Consider the following 15,180-nt stretch of genomic DNA (forward strand, 5'->3'; position numbering starts at 1 on the left):
TCTTCAGCAGTAATATATCATTCTTTAAAACTTAATTTTTTATTTTGAATAATTTAAAATTTATAGAGAGCGTATTTTGCTTTTATTACGGTAAAGATTAAAGAGTATATTTTAATATAAATTTTGAAATAATTTATAGAAGAAGAAAAAACCTCTTTTGAGGGTAAAATTAAAAAAAAAAAAAAAATATATATATATATATATATATATAGATTTGTTTTATTTAAAACCTAAAATTTTGGAGTCTGAAATAAAACACTACCAACTTAAATAGTAAAAGAAATTAAATTTTATTACTTTAATTATATTCTTCAACTAATAAAATATGATTGATTATCCTAATCAGAGTTCAAACATAAATAATCATACTTTAACCTTAAGTTAATTTGTTTTAGAGTTGATTTTCATTGAACTTGTTCAGTATGAGTAGTTTGATACAAAATCGAATGGTCTACTTAATGACTTTTTGGGTTTAATGGCTTGTTCGACATATTGATGATTGACAATCCGATTTAATGCATGGTTGTCCGATCTATTTGGTGATCGTTCGGACTTAATGACTTGTTTGTCGAGCTGGTATTTAACTATTTAGTCTAGTGCACAATTGTCCAGGCTCATTGACCTATTTGTCGAGTTAGTGTTTGGCCATCCTGTCTGGTGCATGTTCATCCAAGCTCATTGAACTGTTTGTCAAGCTGATAGAGTACCATCTGATCTAGTACACGACTATCCGAACTTATTGACCTGTTTACCAAACTAGTGTTTGATCATTCAGTTTATAATTGATCGTTCCCTGATCAAACATTCAAATAGGTTTGCAATTATGAATGTCATCTACTAAAAAAATAATATTTTATTTGTATGATTCCTAAAGTAAAAATATTATTTCATAAGAATACATGTTCTCTATTATTACTCGCTTATTTATTATTTTAGTTAATTAAAAAATTGCTTCTTTATCCAATCCGTTTGGTGGTTAGAATAACAATGTAAAATAATCAAATTGGTTTGTACTTGAAGGTTATAAGTGACCTAGTTATTTCCCAGCCTCCCAAATGTCTAAGTTGTCATAATCAACTTGGTTTGAATGCATGTCTTAGGTAAACAATCGGTTTTAAATTGTGGTGCAAATTTACAAACCACTAAATCATCCTACCATATGTTGGCTACCTAATATTTTCCTCTCCACTCCAGCTAGTCAACACACACATACATATATTATATTCACCTTTTGTATATTGAAAGCACCATTTTTCTAGTGATAAACTCTGCAATAAACCATGACTAAGACCAAGAGACTTCTCACACTTTTCCTAAGGTTCCTTGCCATTGGAGCAACAATAGCAGCAGTGATTGTAATGGTGACAAGCCATGACTCTACTCAGGTCCTAAACCTGACCTTCACTGCCAAATATAGCAACGTCCAAGCATTCAAGTGAGACCACCCTTCTTTTCTCTCTCTGTTTCTCTGCTGTGTCTTCAAAATACATCGATTTTGATAGCTGCCAAAACATAACTATACAAACTTTCTGAAAATTTGCTATGTGTAGGTTCTTTGTGATAGCAGAAGCCATAGCATGTGGATACAGCATAATTCTCCTTTTCACATGTTCCAAAACTTCACTTTGGCGTTTGGTTCTGATCCTGGATGTGGTAATATTATACATCAGCAACCACCACTGTAACTTGTAATTGAACCTCTTTGAGTCGTAATAAAAACTAACACATCATTTTGATCAGGTGATAGCAATGCTACTCTCTTCAAGTGTGTCAGCAGCACTGGCAATAGCTCATGTGGGCAAGAAAGGCAACACTCATGCTGGTTGGTTACCTATTTGTGGACAAGTTCCTAAATTTTGCGACCATGTCACTGGAGCTCTTGTTGCTGCTTTCGCCGCAGCTATAATATACTTTCTGCTTATTTTTTCTTCGCTTTACTCTGAGAAGAACACCCTCTTCCTGTAAAACTTGCAACACATACATCACCACTCAATTGTTTTCTTGATTCTACGTACCTATGTAGCATCTTTTCGTTCTAGCTCTGGGCCCTTTACTCTCTTTGTACTGATTTATTAGTTCACAGATAGATAAATCAATATCATTGCACTGATTCATGTGAATTGTCTTCTTAATTTTATTGCTCATCATTGATGTGTTAGTCACCGACCAGATTATTTGCTGTCTGTTTGTTATCTAAATTTTTATCTGCCGTACTTCAATTAAAATTCAACTCCAAACTTCATTTATCAGAGTGATAGTGAGTTTCGTTTCCTTTAAGAGAAACCAAATTGGGCTCTGCAAAGAGAAAAACTTGTTAAGAGGAGATATCCTTTTCCTTAGGTTCAAACAAAGATTAAGCAATGACAAAGTAATTTTTTTTTAATATTTAATTAAATTGAACTTGAAATTCTAATTGTAAGACTTTTCTTGTCGAATTTGAAATCATTGGTTAAACTAAATTAAGGTAGTTGATGGAGGGAAGAAAAGGGGGAAGAAAATCTGCAGAATACGAAGCAGTGGTAAGTGCAGGCCGGAATCTTAAACGCCTCCAACAAGCGCACGCTCACCTGGTGGTGACGGGCTGTCACCGGAGCCGAGCTCTGCTGACCAAGCTTCTCACGCTATCGTGCGCCGCGGGTTCCATCGCCTACACTCGCCGCCTCATCCGCTCGGTCGCCGACCCAGATTCTTTTCTCTTCAATTCCCTCATCAATGCCTCTTCAAAATTCGGTTTTTCTCACGATACCATTCTCTTCTACCGTCGCATGCTCCACTCTCGCATTGCCCCTTCTAGCTACACCTTCACCTCCGTCATCAAGGCCTGCGCCGATATCTCCCATCTCCGACTCGGCACTCTTGTTCATTCCCACGTTTTTGTTTCTGGGTATGTTTCAGATTCCTTCGTCCAAGCAGCATTGGTCACGTTCTACGCGAAATCATGCAAACCTCGCGTTGCGCGGAAGGTGTTCGACGAAATGCCTCACAGAAATATTGTTGCTTGGAACTCCATGATTTCGGGATACGAGCAGAACGGGCTATCCCGTGAGGCTGTTGAGGTTTTTAACAAGATGCGTGAGACCAATGTCGAGCCTGATTCCGCGACATTCGTTTCGGTGTTATCCGCTTGCTCTCAACTGGGATCGCTTCATCTAGGGTGTTGGATGCATGAGTGCATCGTTGGGAGTGGGATTACAATGGACGTGTTTCTTGCTACCTCGTTGGTGAACATGTTTTCACGGTGTGGTGATGTGGGAAAAGCACGTGCAGTTTTCGATTCGATGAACGAGGGGAATGTTGTTTTGTGGACCGCTATGATATCAGGGTACGGGATGCATGGTTACGGTGTTGAGGCAATGGAGGTTTTTCGTCGAATGAAGGCACGTGGGGTGGTACCTAATAGTGTTACTTTTGTTGTTGTGTTATCTGCATGTGCGCATGCAGGGTTAATAGATGAAGGTCGTGCAGTGTTTGCAACCATGAAGCAAGAGTATGGTGTGGTGCAAAGCGTGGAGCACCATGTCTGTATGGTTGATATGTTGGGGCGAGGTGGGTTGCTCAATGAAGCATACAAGTATGTGAAAGGACTTCGATCTGAGGAGCTTGTTCCCGCAGTGTGGACGGCGATGCTTGGAGCTTGCAAGATGCATAAGAATTTTGATATTGGTGTGGAGGTTGCTGAGCATCTCATAAATGCAGAGCCAGAGAATCCTGGTCATTATGTGTTGCTATCTAACATGTATGCGTTGGCTGGGAGGATGGATAGAGTGGAATCGGTTAGGAAGGTGATGATCCAAAGAGGCCTAAAGAAGCAAGTGGGTTACAGCACCATAGATATAGATAACAGGAGTTATCTTTTTAGCATGGGTGACAAGTTCCACCCTGAGACCAATGAAATTTATCGTTATTTGGATGAGTTGATGTGGAAGTGCAAGGTTGCAGGCTATGCACCTGTACTTGAGTTGGCGATGCATGAGTTGGAAGAAGAAGAAAGAGAGTATGCCCTCAGATACCACAGTGAGAAGCTTGCAGTGGCCTTTGGGCTGATGAAAACTGGTCATGGAGTGATACTAAGGGTTGTCAAGAACCTTCGCATTTGTGAAGACTGTCATTCAGCATTTAAGTTCATCTCTGTTGTAACGAATAGAGAGATAATTGTTCGGGATAAGATTCGTTTCCATCATTTCAGAGAAGGCTCGTGTTCTTGTTTAGATTATTGGTGATGGAATTTAAAACTGCCTGAATCTCATTATTAGTTTTATTTACTAAAGATAGTAACAAAGAAGAGTACTACTTTATAACAACACATTACGCATTGCACATACTAATGAAAATTGAGAAGTCAGTGGGATATAATGGCCTTTTAAAAAAAACTATGATATGGAAGCATTAAAGTCTGGAAGCATGATCCACCATTATGAATAAAGACAACGAGAAAAAAGGTGTTAAATGCTTTCTAGAAATCATAAAATGCCCTCTAAGAAATGATGTTTTATCTTAAAGATTGAATTAAGTATTTTCATGCAGGTGGTGATTGTTTTTCTCTCATTTTTCTTTCTCTCATAATTTTGTATATTTATGTCTCAAACAAAACAGATTATCTCAAAGTAACAACAATGACTACCAAAGGATTCTTCACTTATTCTCCACCTCTTCAGTATGTCATAATACATTAGTGAGTCGTCATTATATAGAGGGAAATACAAAGCAAATCACTCCAATAATTGTATTTCTTATTCCATTTTTTACTTCTAGAAGCTATGTTGTAATACATGCACATATCATAAGCACACTTATGATACTCTTGAACTTTTTATCAGCAGTAGCATAGCACCAAACCACAAGGTTGGATTTGATATTATACAGATATGTAAACGTATAAATATTACACACAAGATTGGAATATCTAGGTCGGGATTTTTGGTAGTTACTTACAACTTTGTAAGTAAAGTTACTTTTGTAAATTAACAAACTGACTACAATCAATTCCTTTATCACAAAATGCCTCTACAAGCTTGGGGAAGAGCTTAGCAAGCATAATTTTAAATCCTGCTGAAGTTCCCTTCAGGTTTTCATCTTCAGATTTTCCAGTACCAAAAACACATCCAATGGAAGCTCCTTCAAGACATGCCTTACAAGCAAGAAGTATATTTTGGGAGCGGTTTCTGAAGTGCTCTTCCACCAGTTCTTCAAAATGCTGTATTAATCCTCATTGTCAGTTGCAAATCCAACAATATAATTACATTCAAAGATTCAGATGGACCACTTTTTTTGCACCATAATCTAGGAACTGGTCTATATACAGGATCCAAACCCTGGAATCCTCATTGCAATTAAGTGGAACAAACTTAACAGTGGAAATGAAAACCTACAGAAACTTAAGGTGATGCTGGGAAGTATGAGTACTTGGAAATCATGGACACAGCAACTAGTTCCGATCCCTTTGAATATAGTGGAACATATCTTTCACCAATTAATCAAGTTTATCATTTAAATATGCACCACATGTAGTTTGTGATATAGTAGAGTCGTATGCCTTTGTGTCTGTGTTCCAAGACACACCTTAATTGCATTTTATACACTACTAGTTAAACGAATGGTCAACATATCACTAATGCAGAGAAAAAAATTGATGAAAAGAATAGTATATAAGTAATAGTTTTTACCTTTGGTGGCTTTCTTAATACATACATCATCGATTTGGTTGTGACAAGGAAAGCATTTTCATTGTAAGTGACTGAGTTTTTCTCTCCCTCAGCCCTGCCAATTTGTTGGTCATATCCAGCCTCGTTGAAATAAGGCTTCTCATTAAGGACAAGTGCCTGTAGAGAGAGAAGGACTTGGAGAATTGTGGAGGCTCCAGGGTTCCACACTTCAGTGCCAGTGCCTGTCCAAGTGTTAAGGAGACTCAGACAGATTCTTCCTGACTCATACAAATTAGGATTTAATCGGAGGCCTCCAGAATTGTAGTGCACCATCTGCATGGGATTTCAAGAGACCATGGTGGAAATGAACAAGGGTACTGATGCATGGATCACAAATGAAAATAATTAACAAGCACTGCAAACTATATTTAAAAGCTTACGGGTGGTTCATTGGGATACTCCGGAGGGAAGCATATATCAAAAAAGAACAATCCCTCCTGATAAGGGGTTCCCGAAGCACCGACAATAGCTGCTCGCATGAGATCCATTCTTTCTTCAAAAACACGAACATAAATAGTTTCTGTTTTGATCAACAAAGATTGTAAGTGTATTTGCAGAAATTGCATACAACTTACTTTTCCAAACATTCATTTTGTCAAGTAAATGAAGTATTTAATGCATGGCCAACATGAAATCACATAAAGAAGCATTATATAACAACAAATACATCACTGTATATAAAAGAATGTGGTTCAAAATAATGAAGATAAAGTATGCACCAGGAAGATTTCTCTCGAGGATGCTCCATTCTTGCTGAACCTTTTTCACCCAACCTCTTTTTACCTACAAAGGAAAGATAACAATTAGCCTAATATATAAATGAAAGGATTGCTTGTAATTGTGTATCTTGTATACATACAAGTGACATGGTGAAAACATATCGTAGTAAGAACAAAATCACTAAGTAATAATGAAAAATATTTTCTAAAATATTTTTAACTTTATGTAATGCAAGTGATGAACAATTTCTAACCTGTGATATAGGTAACCCTTTTCCCTCATCAAAAAAATGGTGATCAGGGCAATTTTCTATCACATCGAACTGCTTGAACTGGTTTGGACTGTTGGTGTCTAAAGAAAATGGAAACAAATCATTCTTCTCACAAGTCTTGATATTTTCAGGATATGAACTTTTGTCTTCAGTAGATTGCAGCTCAGTCATTGGATGTTGTTCAGCAAAGATATCACAAGGTTCCAAATCTTTCTTATCTACAAAATCGTATTCATTCTCTTTTTCAAATGTAGGTAACGCGGAAACTGCTCCTGAGAGTAAGGCTCCACTGAGTGTTTGGAATATGCTGGCTTTAATGCTGGAGAAAAGTTCAAAGGCAGCTCGAGGAAAGGAAAAAGAACTACATTCCCCAATATTCTTTTCACCATTCTCTCTACTAACAGCACCATTTAATAGGTCCTGATCATATACAAATGTGATACATCAGTTTATAATTAGGCACTTGCATTGACTCCTCCTAGTCAACAATTAATTGTTGAAAAATGTAATTTAGGATCATAATTGACATCATAATTTCCAATTTAAACTTTTTTGACAAAACAAAAAAGGAGTATCAAAGTTTCCTTATTGTTTTATGTTGCTGCATTAACTACCTGACTTTTTACTATAATTTCCAAGTTGAGACTTCTGTGTCGTAAATGTTCCAATTATATAATGCATTCTAGAAATGCTAGTAATGCACAACATTAAACATAAAACACTAGGGTGCACGCAGAGCTGAAAACATGTACTAAAGAAAAAACAAAAGTGTTCCTCACCTTTCCCTTCTGGTCTGAAGACAGACTCTCATGTTCAATCATCTCCCGAGTTAACTCTTCAACATTTGTCTCATAAGGAGTGGTGGCTGCAGTTGAATCTTCATGTTTCTCAATTCGAAGAATTTCATATGGTGCAACCTGTTGGGAAAACAAAAATGATTCTTACATTACTTCCACAAGATGAAAACTATAAAAGTAAAAGAACTAAAGGTAAAACATTTCTGTTTTACGAATAATCAACCACTTGAATGTTGGTTGCTTGAGCAACACGTGATAACCCACATTGTATATTTCTGGTAAAAGAATCACTCTTTGAACATAGCTTATCACTTCCAGATGATTAGTTAATAATGCTCAAAATCAAACTGAATAATATATCACCAATTATTCCTTTTTTATCATTCTTTAGTGGCCAATATTGGTGCAGTCCAAGTTCCCTAAAATCATTAAATATACAATGTGTAGTCCAAGTTTAGTTGCTTCACGTATCAAATCCACATTTTGATTATGAAGAGTTATCACTTATAATTCCAAAAGCTGTAGAAAAATCATTATAAACTAATGTCAACTACATAAACTAACATGTAGTAGTATACCAAGGCTTCAGCTCCGAAACACAGAGTCACATACAGTAGTAAATATCTAGATAGGACCACTAATTATCTGTCAAACTGTTCTCCTAGATAATTAGATATGGAAAGCATACATTTCATGAGTTCTATGGTACCGCATTCATCTAGCAGCTGCATAAACTACATGAACAAAGTAAATTGTATATCATACCTTAGTTGTGAAACCAGTTGCCCATGTCACCTCCACATTGCCATCTTTGAAACCAGTAACATTGCCAATACAGGACATGAAATTATCAGGGAACTCATCCTGATAACCTATTTGGTTCCCATTTTTGGGAACAGCCTCTGCATTCACGTCTGTCACTGATTTTTCTGTTTCTTTATCAGCTTGGTTGCCAAGCTGTTTTTGAGCCGCTTTGAACATAATATCACCAAAAAAGCAGGAGTAATCTGGGTGCTCTACAAGTTCATACGCACTCACAGTTTCCTCCAATTTTTCTCCAGTCAAATTATCTGGGTTGGATATGGAAATAGTTTTCCATTGTACCTTTACAGTACGCTCCTTTGCATCCATACATTGGACAACACCCCATCTTTGACTTCTATTTTTAAGAGGACAATCAGAAGCACCTTTTTCCAGAACAAACTGGTGTGGCCAAAATTCATGATTGTTTATAACATTCACAGGCAGTAAATTCTCTGGATCCAGTCCCAAAGTATGTTCACCATTTTGCCACACAACATCAACTTTGGTCTTTATCTTCCCAATTATAAACAACTCACCAATGTGAGAGTTAAAGTTATTTCTCTTATACTCTCTGGACACACATTGCTCCATTGTAAGATCACTAATAGGTGGATGCTGAATAGCCTCTTCCTCTTGGTCTACAACTGAAAGCATGCACCAATCTCCAAGGTGCCAGTTTGCATTCGAAAAACAAGATAGCACAGTCAAATTTTCAGAAGCTTGCCAGCATTGAGGAGTGCTCACACTCAAATTGCAACTCATAAGAACAGAGGAAATCCAATTAACATACACCATGCCTGCTTGCACAGCACAAACAGTTCCTTCATCACGATTGCGCTTCCAAGTATCACACAGCCATCTGGTTGGTTTAGAAGAATTGGAGGACTTAACCTCTACTCTCTGTCCAGGATAGTATGGATACTGTGAATCTTCAGGAAAATTACCAGTCAGTGGTAAAAATTTTTCTCTTTCCAAGGCAGTGATATCACATTTATCTCCATCATCAAACAATACAGTGACTTTGTCTACCACTCTTTGAACTCTACCAAGCCATGGCCCCTTAATTACATAATCACCTTCTGAAATGGAGCGAATCCTCAAAAGCTTCCTCGAGTTTACATTTTTTATTACTTTTCCTTTAACATTTTCCAAATCCACAAACACATCAACACTTGTTACCCTACCCATTTGTCCAGACAGGTCAGACAAGGAGCAGACCACATCTCCATGAACAAATGCTCTCTCGAATGAAAGAAAATCATCAATCCTTCCAATGGTTTCCTCTAAACTTGATAATATACTCTGAGCTTTTCCACCATATAGAAAATCCATTTCCTCTTGATCCTCACTGCTGTTGCTATCACTGGAAATCTCCCAGTCTGAATCACTAATCATAGGATCCATCAATTATATACCTGTCATAATATTTGATGGTAAGATCCACAAAGTTATTCAAAGTACAACAAATTAATATGATAACATGGCAATAGGGAAGAAAAGTTATTAGTCCATGTGTGGAAACTCTTACCAGATTCTGAAATAGATAGAACCAGAATTATTTTGCGCTAAATGGTATCTTGAGAAGAAAGGGCACAGACTGTTAATTTAGATGTAGAATTCAATCCTGTAGTTTTGTTATCTTGAATGAGACCTATGCATGAAAATCAACAAATTAGTAATCCATTTTCACTATTTAGAATTGTTGATGAATATATCTTTTAATTGTACACAAATTTTAATATATTCATCAATGAGTAAATGAATATCAAAAAGTAAATAGGGAGTCAAGAAGATCCTTACCTTCTCAAGAAAATTGAAGCATCAAACCCCAGTGTGTGTATAGTGATCACAACTTTTGCCACTATTGATTTCAATGGATAACTGTTGTACTACAAAATATTTCTAATTGATACTGATTTTAGTCACAAACAGTTTCTCCAAATGATTAGTCTGAACGTTGAAACTGGAGAGCTGAGGCCAAAGGAGATTTTCCGAGGATAATACAACCCAATCTTGATCTCTTTTTACCAATAGGATTATAGGAATCAAGGACTCCAAAATGCCAAAGGAGATATGCCCGACTTGAACGGAATTTTCACAGATGTAACCTTTGGAAGAGACTTACAACAACAAAAATGTCTACTATTGGGTAGTTTACTGGAAGAGAAAAGTCTAGCTATTAGAAGAAACAAACCAAGATAATCGAAAAGATGCCAAAGGAGATTTGCCCCCAAGAACGGGTGGAATTCCTAGTGAAATTACCTCTGAACGATAATACTCACCTTTTGAAAGCTGAATGATATTTTAAGAAGGCAAAATTTATTTTTCATATATTTTTACTACTTGAAATCTAACCAAAGGAGATTAGGAAACTTTTGCCAAAGGAGATTTGCCCAGTAGAACCGAATCTTAAATAACTGCTGGAAGAGAGCTTCGTATTCTAAGAGTGAGGGTTACACACAAAGGAGATCTTCCTCCACAATAATTCCTGACACTCTATCTTGTATCAAAAGAAATTGGCTAATATCCTGGACCAATAAGATTTCAGAGTTGCAATGAGGATTTAGCCATTCAACACAAACATTTTGTGCTCCTTGATTCACAGGAAAATGGAAAATTCAGGACACAAATGTCATTGGCAAAAGTACTTCTATTACTGGATCCTTCTTTTGAACCTGCAACAAAATGAATTGAAATTACTTATACTAACCTTTTACCAGTTACATTATGAAAAAAAAATGAGAATAACAAAAGAATGAAATTGCAGATAGCTCAGCTGACTACTTTAGACTGTAGCAACATAGTTCAGAAGCCAAGAGAAACCAGGATTGAGATAAACTAGAGAACTGCTCTCGATAAATAAATATGTTTGGTTGCACATCAAATAAACAAAATCGAAAGGCTTATTAAAAAATAGGAGAATTACCAAACTTTGTAAGAAAAAACAGTTGCACACAATTCATGGGTATTTTTCACCTCAAACTTCATGATAATGAATAATATCATTCCCCACCGTCCCTAGTTGGCTTTGAAAAAGACAGAAAAAGGAAAAGTAGCATAACCTATCCATAAAAACAATGATAATGTATAATCCTTTAAAACCAAATAGAATTTGCCATAGTCAAATAACCTTAACTTCATATTTTAATGAACCAAGGAATTCATTCGAAATAGCATCTAACGTAAATATGTTTCGTAGAAATCAACCTTACTTAATTCGGCATACATTAGAATCACTTAACAGAAGAAAGTTATAAAAGAAGAAAGCGAGTAAATAAGAAGACAAAGGGAAAGTACCTTTGCACATTTGAGATGGTTGGATCCACACAAAGTATAAACCCAAAAATGGTCCATGACTATAAATACCAAGTGAAGGAACTCCACACAGAAGAACCAAATAAATTTCTTCTTCTTAGCTAAGAATTTCAACCTTATTAGAAGAAGGAAGATATGAGTGTTGTTCAGAATTTCAGAAAGGCCTAGTTCCAGCATCCTCCATGTCACCACCAAGCTTAGAAACCATTGCAGAGTGACCCTCTTTCTCTCTGATGGTAAGGCTTATGATAAAGATGGGAACTTGTGTGTGTTAGTGTAACAAGTGGAGTCTTTTTGTTACATATAAATACTGTTATATATAAATTTGCCAATATACAGCAATTTCTTATCATTAAGCAAAGATATCTCTAGTTTATTCTCCTGCATATTCTTATCGTGTTACTTTTCTAGCCAAAACCAAAGAATATCCTTGATGCTTCAAAACTGAGTGGAATGATTTTACATAAAAATGTAGCGTCTGCATGATCTAAAAGACAATCTGTTAAGAATGTTTGAAGAGACAAGTGAATCAATCTTTTTTTTTCCTATTAATATACAGAATATACTGCACAATGTCCTTGACAGAAACAAAAAGGATATTATAAGCCAATCAGCATGGTTATATGAACTGAACCACAAGAGTAGAAGACTTTCTTTTCATAGTTACCAATATTTAAAGAATGTGATTTATGCACTAAGGCACTGTCTAGTTGGAAAAGTAGAACATTCCACTAACTGAAAATGACCAACTCCTAACAACTTTTCTCTCTTCCCATTCCCATATGGAATTTTAAACCTTCTCTTTTTTTCTTTTTATTCAGTGGACTCCAGATTGACAGTGCTTTTCGTACGTTGTTATGTTCTGCATATGCATGCTCCAGATTTGATTCCAAATTTCAATGACCTTTCATGATTGCTAGGTACCATGTTATGGAAAGATATATGAAGCTTCTTCTTTTATATTAGTCATGAATTGCATCAAAGTTTTGAACTTCTGACTTAACTGGCATAGCCCATTTGTTTGTGCTCACCTTTTCTGGTTCAATTCCTGCCCTTTATTGCTTTACTTTTCATGTTGACAGCCAAGGCTGAAAAGTCACTAATTTATTGGTTAAACCAATGGCCAATGAGAAATGCACCACAAGAACTTCTTGTTTCTGTTTAAAAGTTTCTTGAGCATCATAACAGAATAATTATGCTCATAAGCACTAAGTAGATAGATTGATTTCAGTTCAGGGATAAACTCGATTCATTCACTTCTTGTTTTCTTCTTTATAGATGTTTAGAAGCAATTTCCACACTATCTTAATCTCAATGGTAATTATTCAAAAATGAAAAATTAGGCAATAAGAAATATATGACCCTCAAGCATAGATATATACATATTTTGTGTGTAGAACTAGAGATTAATGGGTAGTCCGACAGCTAATGAAATGATATGTTCAACAAACACTAGGATAAACTTTAACGATAGCTTTGATATCATAAGAGATGGACTTTAAGTCTAATTCAACCCACAAAATCGGTTTGTAAGGTGATGTTTGCATTCACGTATATACTATAAATTAGTATATACTATAAATTAGTCTTACGTGGGACTTTCAGAATTCAAACTCGATACCACTTTAAACTCACATAATTAACATTATTTTCAACCCAAAACCATAAAATAATAAGTTTATGTTTTCTTTCATAATGATGTTCAACTTTTTCATTTATACATTCCAACACAACTTTCTGTTAGCCATTTTGATTCATATGTCATTAGTCATAAAACAAATTATATGCTCATGGATCTATGGTATTTGCTGATGATGCTAAGGCTTTATTTTTTCCATTTTGGCTCTCTGTCACATTACATTATTTCGAATATTCACATATAGGTAAAAACAGCACAAAAAATCCGTCAGGGGTACCATTTCGAATATTCACATATATACTCTGTCATATTGTTTTGGGTGTACGCAATATAATTTGCATACCATGATGTAAATCTCCACAGAATAAGGTGAAAGATCTTAATTGGTAGGGTTTGAGCCACCTGTACAGCATATAATTATAAACTTTTGAAATGGGTATTTACGTGTCAATTTTGTTAGATGATGACACTCTTGGAAAATGATACTATATCCATTATAAAATCATTCAACTTACTTTATCTTTTTTATAGTGAATAAAATTATTCGAAAAGTAATATATTTATTATTGTTCATGTGCTGCTTAAACTACAGTCATAATATTGACAGATGAAGGTGACATGGAATTATTCTATTTCCCGATAGTGCACACCTGAAATGCATAATCAAAGGTCACAAAAGTGCTTCCACACGCTTTGAATTGACAATATCAATGCTTGTGCAGGAAAACATCACCTAAAAGTGCTTCCCAAATCATGCTTATCCTCAACCTGTTCACTTTCTGAATTAACCAGAGGAAAATATTAGAGTAATTTTTATGTATTAATCTTGTAAAGCTTTATACTTTTAGTTTATGATTGAATGATCATTTTCAAGACAAACTGTTTACTGAATTAACATTAGAGCCATCCTTCCATAATACTTAATTACCAGAGTGGTGAAAATGAATCTGTGATTCCATGAGCACTTCAGGAATGGTAAACAAGAAATATATTAAGGGTGGTCAGTCCAATGGCCAACAAAACCATGTGTAGCACTAAAATTGCAAGGTTGAGAACAAAGGAAAGGTCTGCGTCAACTACTGTAAAAACTAGTTTCCATATCTAATAATTGAATTGGGCTTGTGAATTAAGAAGACACTTAATCATTAAACATTGAAGAGGATCTTTAGTCAAAGTATAATTACTAACAGAATTAAGATGTTTTTAAGAGAAGAATAGCATACTAACAATTACCAAAGGTCTTAAATACTAATTTGCTTCCTCTTTTTTTTTTCAAATTCATTTCAATTTTCATTAATTTTATTTAATTTAGTTATTATTTTTAAAGGCATTTAATTAATGGAAAGTGAACTGTATTTGTCATGTCAGTATTTTTAACTTTCTAACTTTTTAAATTTTTTGAATTCTAAAAAAATTATTTACAATAAAAGATCAGCATCATCAAAGTCAATGTTTTATATTTATTTGGTTTTTATATTTTTATTTTTTAATTTTAGTTTCAATTATTTGAAAATTTGAATAATTTAGTTCTTCTTTAAATTTAACCCAAATTTAATTTTTGTATAATTGTTATAATGATGATTTTATTAAAATTTATATTTTTCTTAAATATTTTTAATTTAAGATTAAAGTTAGTTTAAAATTAAAATAGAAAATGACACTTAATTTAATTTTAAGAAAATTAAAAATCACGTATAATTTAAAAAAATAGAAAGTGAAAAATAACATAGTTACTGTGAATTTATAATATATAATATATGTCTATATGAGATTTCAATATGTGATATGAAATCTTAGTTTGTGATGGTGACCCATGTTTGCTTTATATAGATTTTGGACAAGGTTGAGTGACACAAGTTCTCTAATCCAAGAGCATGAAATTTTTTAAGAGGGAAAGATATCTACAAATGGTGCAGTGTGAAAACAAAAATA

General features: G+C 34.8%; 3 protein-coding genes across 4 annotated transcripts; 2 read left to right on the plus strand and 1 right to left on the minus strand.

The window, feature by feature from the left end:
- Nucleotides 1–1,148: 1,148 nt before the first annotated feature.
- LOC124844191 (CASP-like protein 1C3) lies at nucleotides 1,149–2,174 on the plus strand. Its single transcript, XM_047321074.2, has 3 exons — nucleotides 1,149–1,435; nucleotides 1,551–1,653; nucleotides 1,741–2,174. Exons 1-3 carry the CDS (start codon nucleotides 1,281–1,283, stop codon nucleotides 1,963–1,965), a joined length of 483 nt encoding a protein of 160 aa, XP_047177030.1. The 5' UTR covers nucleotides 1,149–1,280; the 3' UTR covers nucleotides 1,966–2,174.
- A 123-nt stretch (nucleotides 2,175–2,297) lies between these two features.
- LOC124844190 (pentatricopeptide repeat-containing protein At2g33760) lies at nucleotides 2,298–4,303 on the plus strand. The gene has a single exon (XM_047321073.2). It carries the CDS (start codon nucleotides 2,472–2,474, stop codon nucleotides 4,218–4,220), a length of 1,749 nt encoding a protein of 582 aa, XP_047177029.2. The 5' UTR covers nucleotides 2,298–2,471; the 3' UTR covers nucleotides 4,221–4,303.
- Nucleotides 4,304–4,698: 395 nt separating this feature from the next.
- LOC124844189 (putative ubiquitin-conjugating enzyme E2 24) lies at nucleotides 4,699–12,100 on the minus strand. 2 transcript variants are annotated; one of them, XM_088099067.1, is made up of 10 exons: nucleotides 11,592–12,100; nucleotides 10,095–10,969; nucleotides 9,823–9,945; nucleotides 8,256–9,709; nucleotides 7,473–7,610; nucleotides 6,676–7,113; nucleotides 6,422–6,485; nucleotides 6,083–6,222; nucleotides 5,664–5,975; nucleotides 4,699–5,194 (listed from the first exon to the last, which is right to left on the minus strand). In XM_088099067.1, the coding sequence occupies exons 4-10, from the start codon at nucleotides 9,696–9,698 to the stop codon at nucleotides 4,949–4,951; spliced, it is 2,781 nt and encodes a 926-aa protein (XP_087955193.1). In that variant the 5' UTR covers nucleotides 9,699–9,709; nucleotides 9,823–9,945; nucleotides 10,095–10,969; nucleotides 11,592–12,100; the 3' UTR covers nucleotides 4,699–4,948. The 2 variants fall into 2 exon arrangements, with proteins under 2 accessions (XP_087955193.1, XP_047177028.2); XM_047321072.2 differs by lacking the exon at nucleotides 11,592–12,100 and adding an exon at nucleotides 11,221–11,345.
- Nucleotides 12,101–15,180: the final 3,080 nt, after the last annotated feature.

This window comes from Vigna umbellata, chromosome 9 (assembly GCF_029865625.1).
Source record: "Vigna umbellata cultivar VRB3 chromosome 9, Vumbellata_1.0, whole genome shotgun sequence".
In the NCBI taxonomy this organism is placed as follows: Eukaryota; Viridiplantae; Streptophyta; class Magnoliopsida; order Fabales; family Fabaceae; genus Vigna; species Vigna umbellata.

What these genes read in the sequence shown, in the direction of transcription:
- LOC124844189 (XM_088099067.1), bottom strand. Translation starts at nt 9,698, where the DNA reads ATGGATCCTATGATTAGTGATTCAGACTGGGAGATTTCCAGTGATAGC. An exon ending in CTTCAGACCAGAAGGGAAAG is followed by an intron (nt 7,114 to 7,472) that starts GTGAGGAACACT and finishes GTATATGATCAG; the next exon opens with GACCTATTAAATGGTGCTGT. An exon ending in AAGGGTTACCTATATCACAG is followed by an intron (nt 6,486 to 6,675) that starts GTTAGAAATTGT and finishes TTTCCTTTGTAG; the next exon opens with GTAAAAAGAGGTTGGGTGAA.
- LOC124844190 (XM_047321073.2), top strand. Translation starts at nt 2,472, where the DNA reads ATGGAGGGAAGAAAAGGGGGAAGAAAATCTGCAGAATACGAAGCAGTG.
- LOC124844191 (XM_047321074.2), top strand. Translation starts at nt 1,281, where the DNA reads ATGACTAAGACCAAGAGACTTCTCACACTTTTCCTAAGGTTCCTTGCC. An exon ending in AGCAACGTCCAAGCATTCAA is followed by an intron (nt 1,436 to 1,550) that starts GTGAGACCACCC and finishes TGCTATGTGTAG; the next exon opens with GTTCTTTGTGATAGCAGAAG. An exon ending in TGGTTCTGATCCTGGATGTG is followed by an intron (nt 1,654 to 1,740) that starts GTAATATTATAC and finishes CATTTTGATCAG; the next exon opens with GTGATAGCAATGCTACTCTC.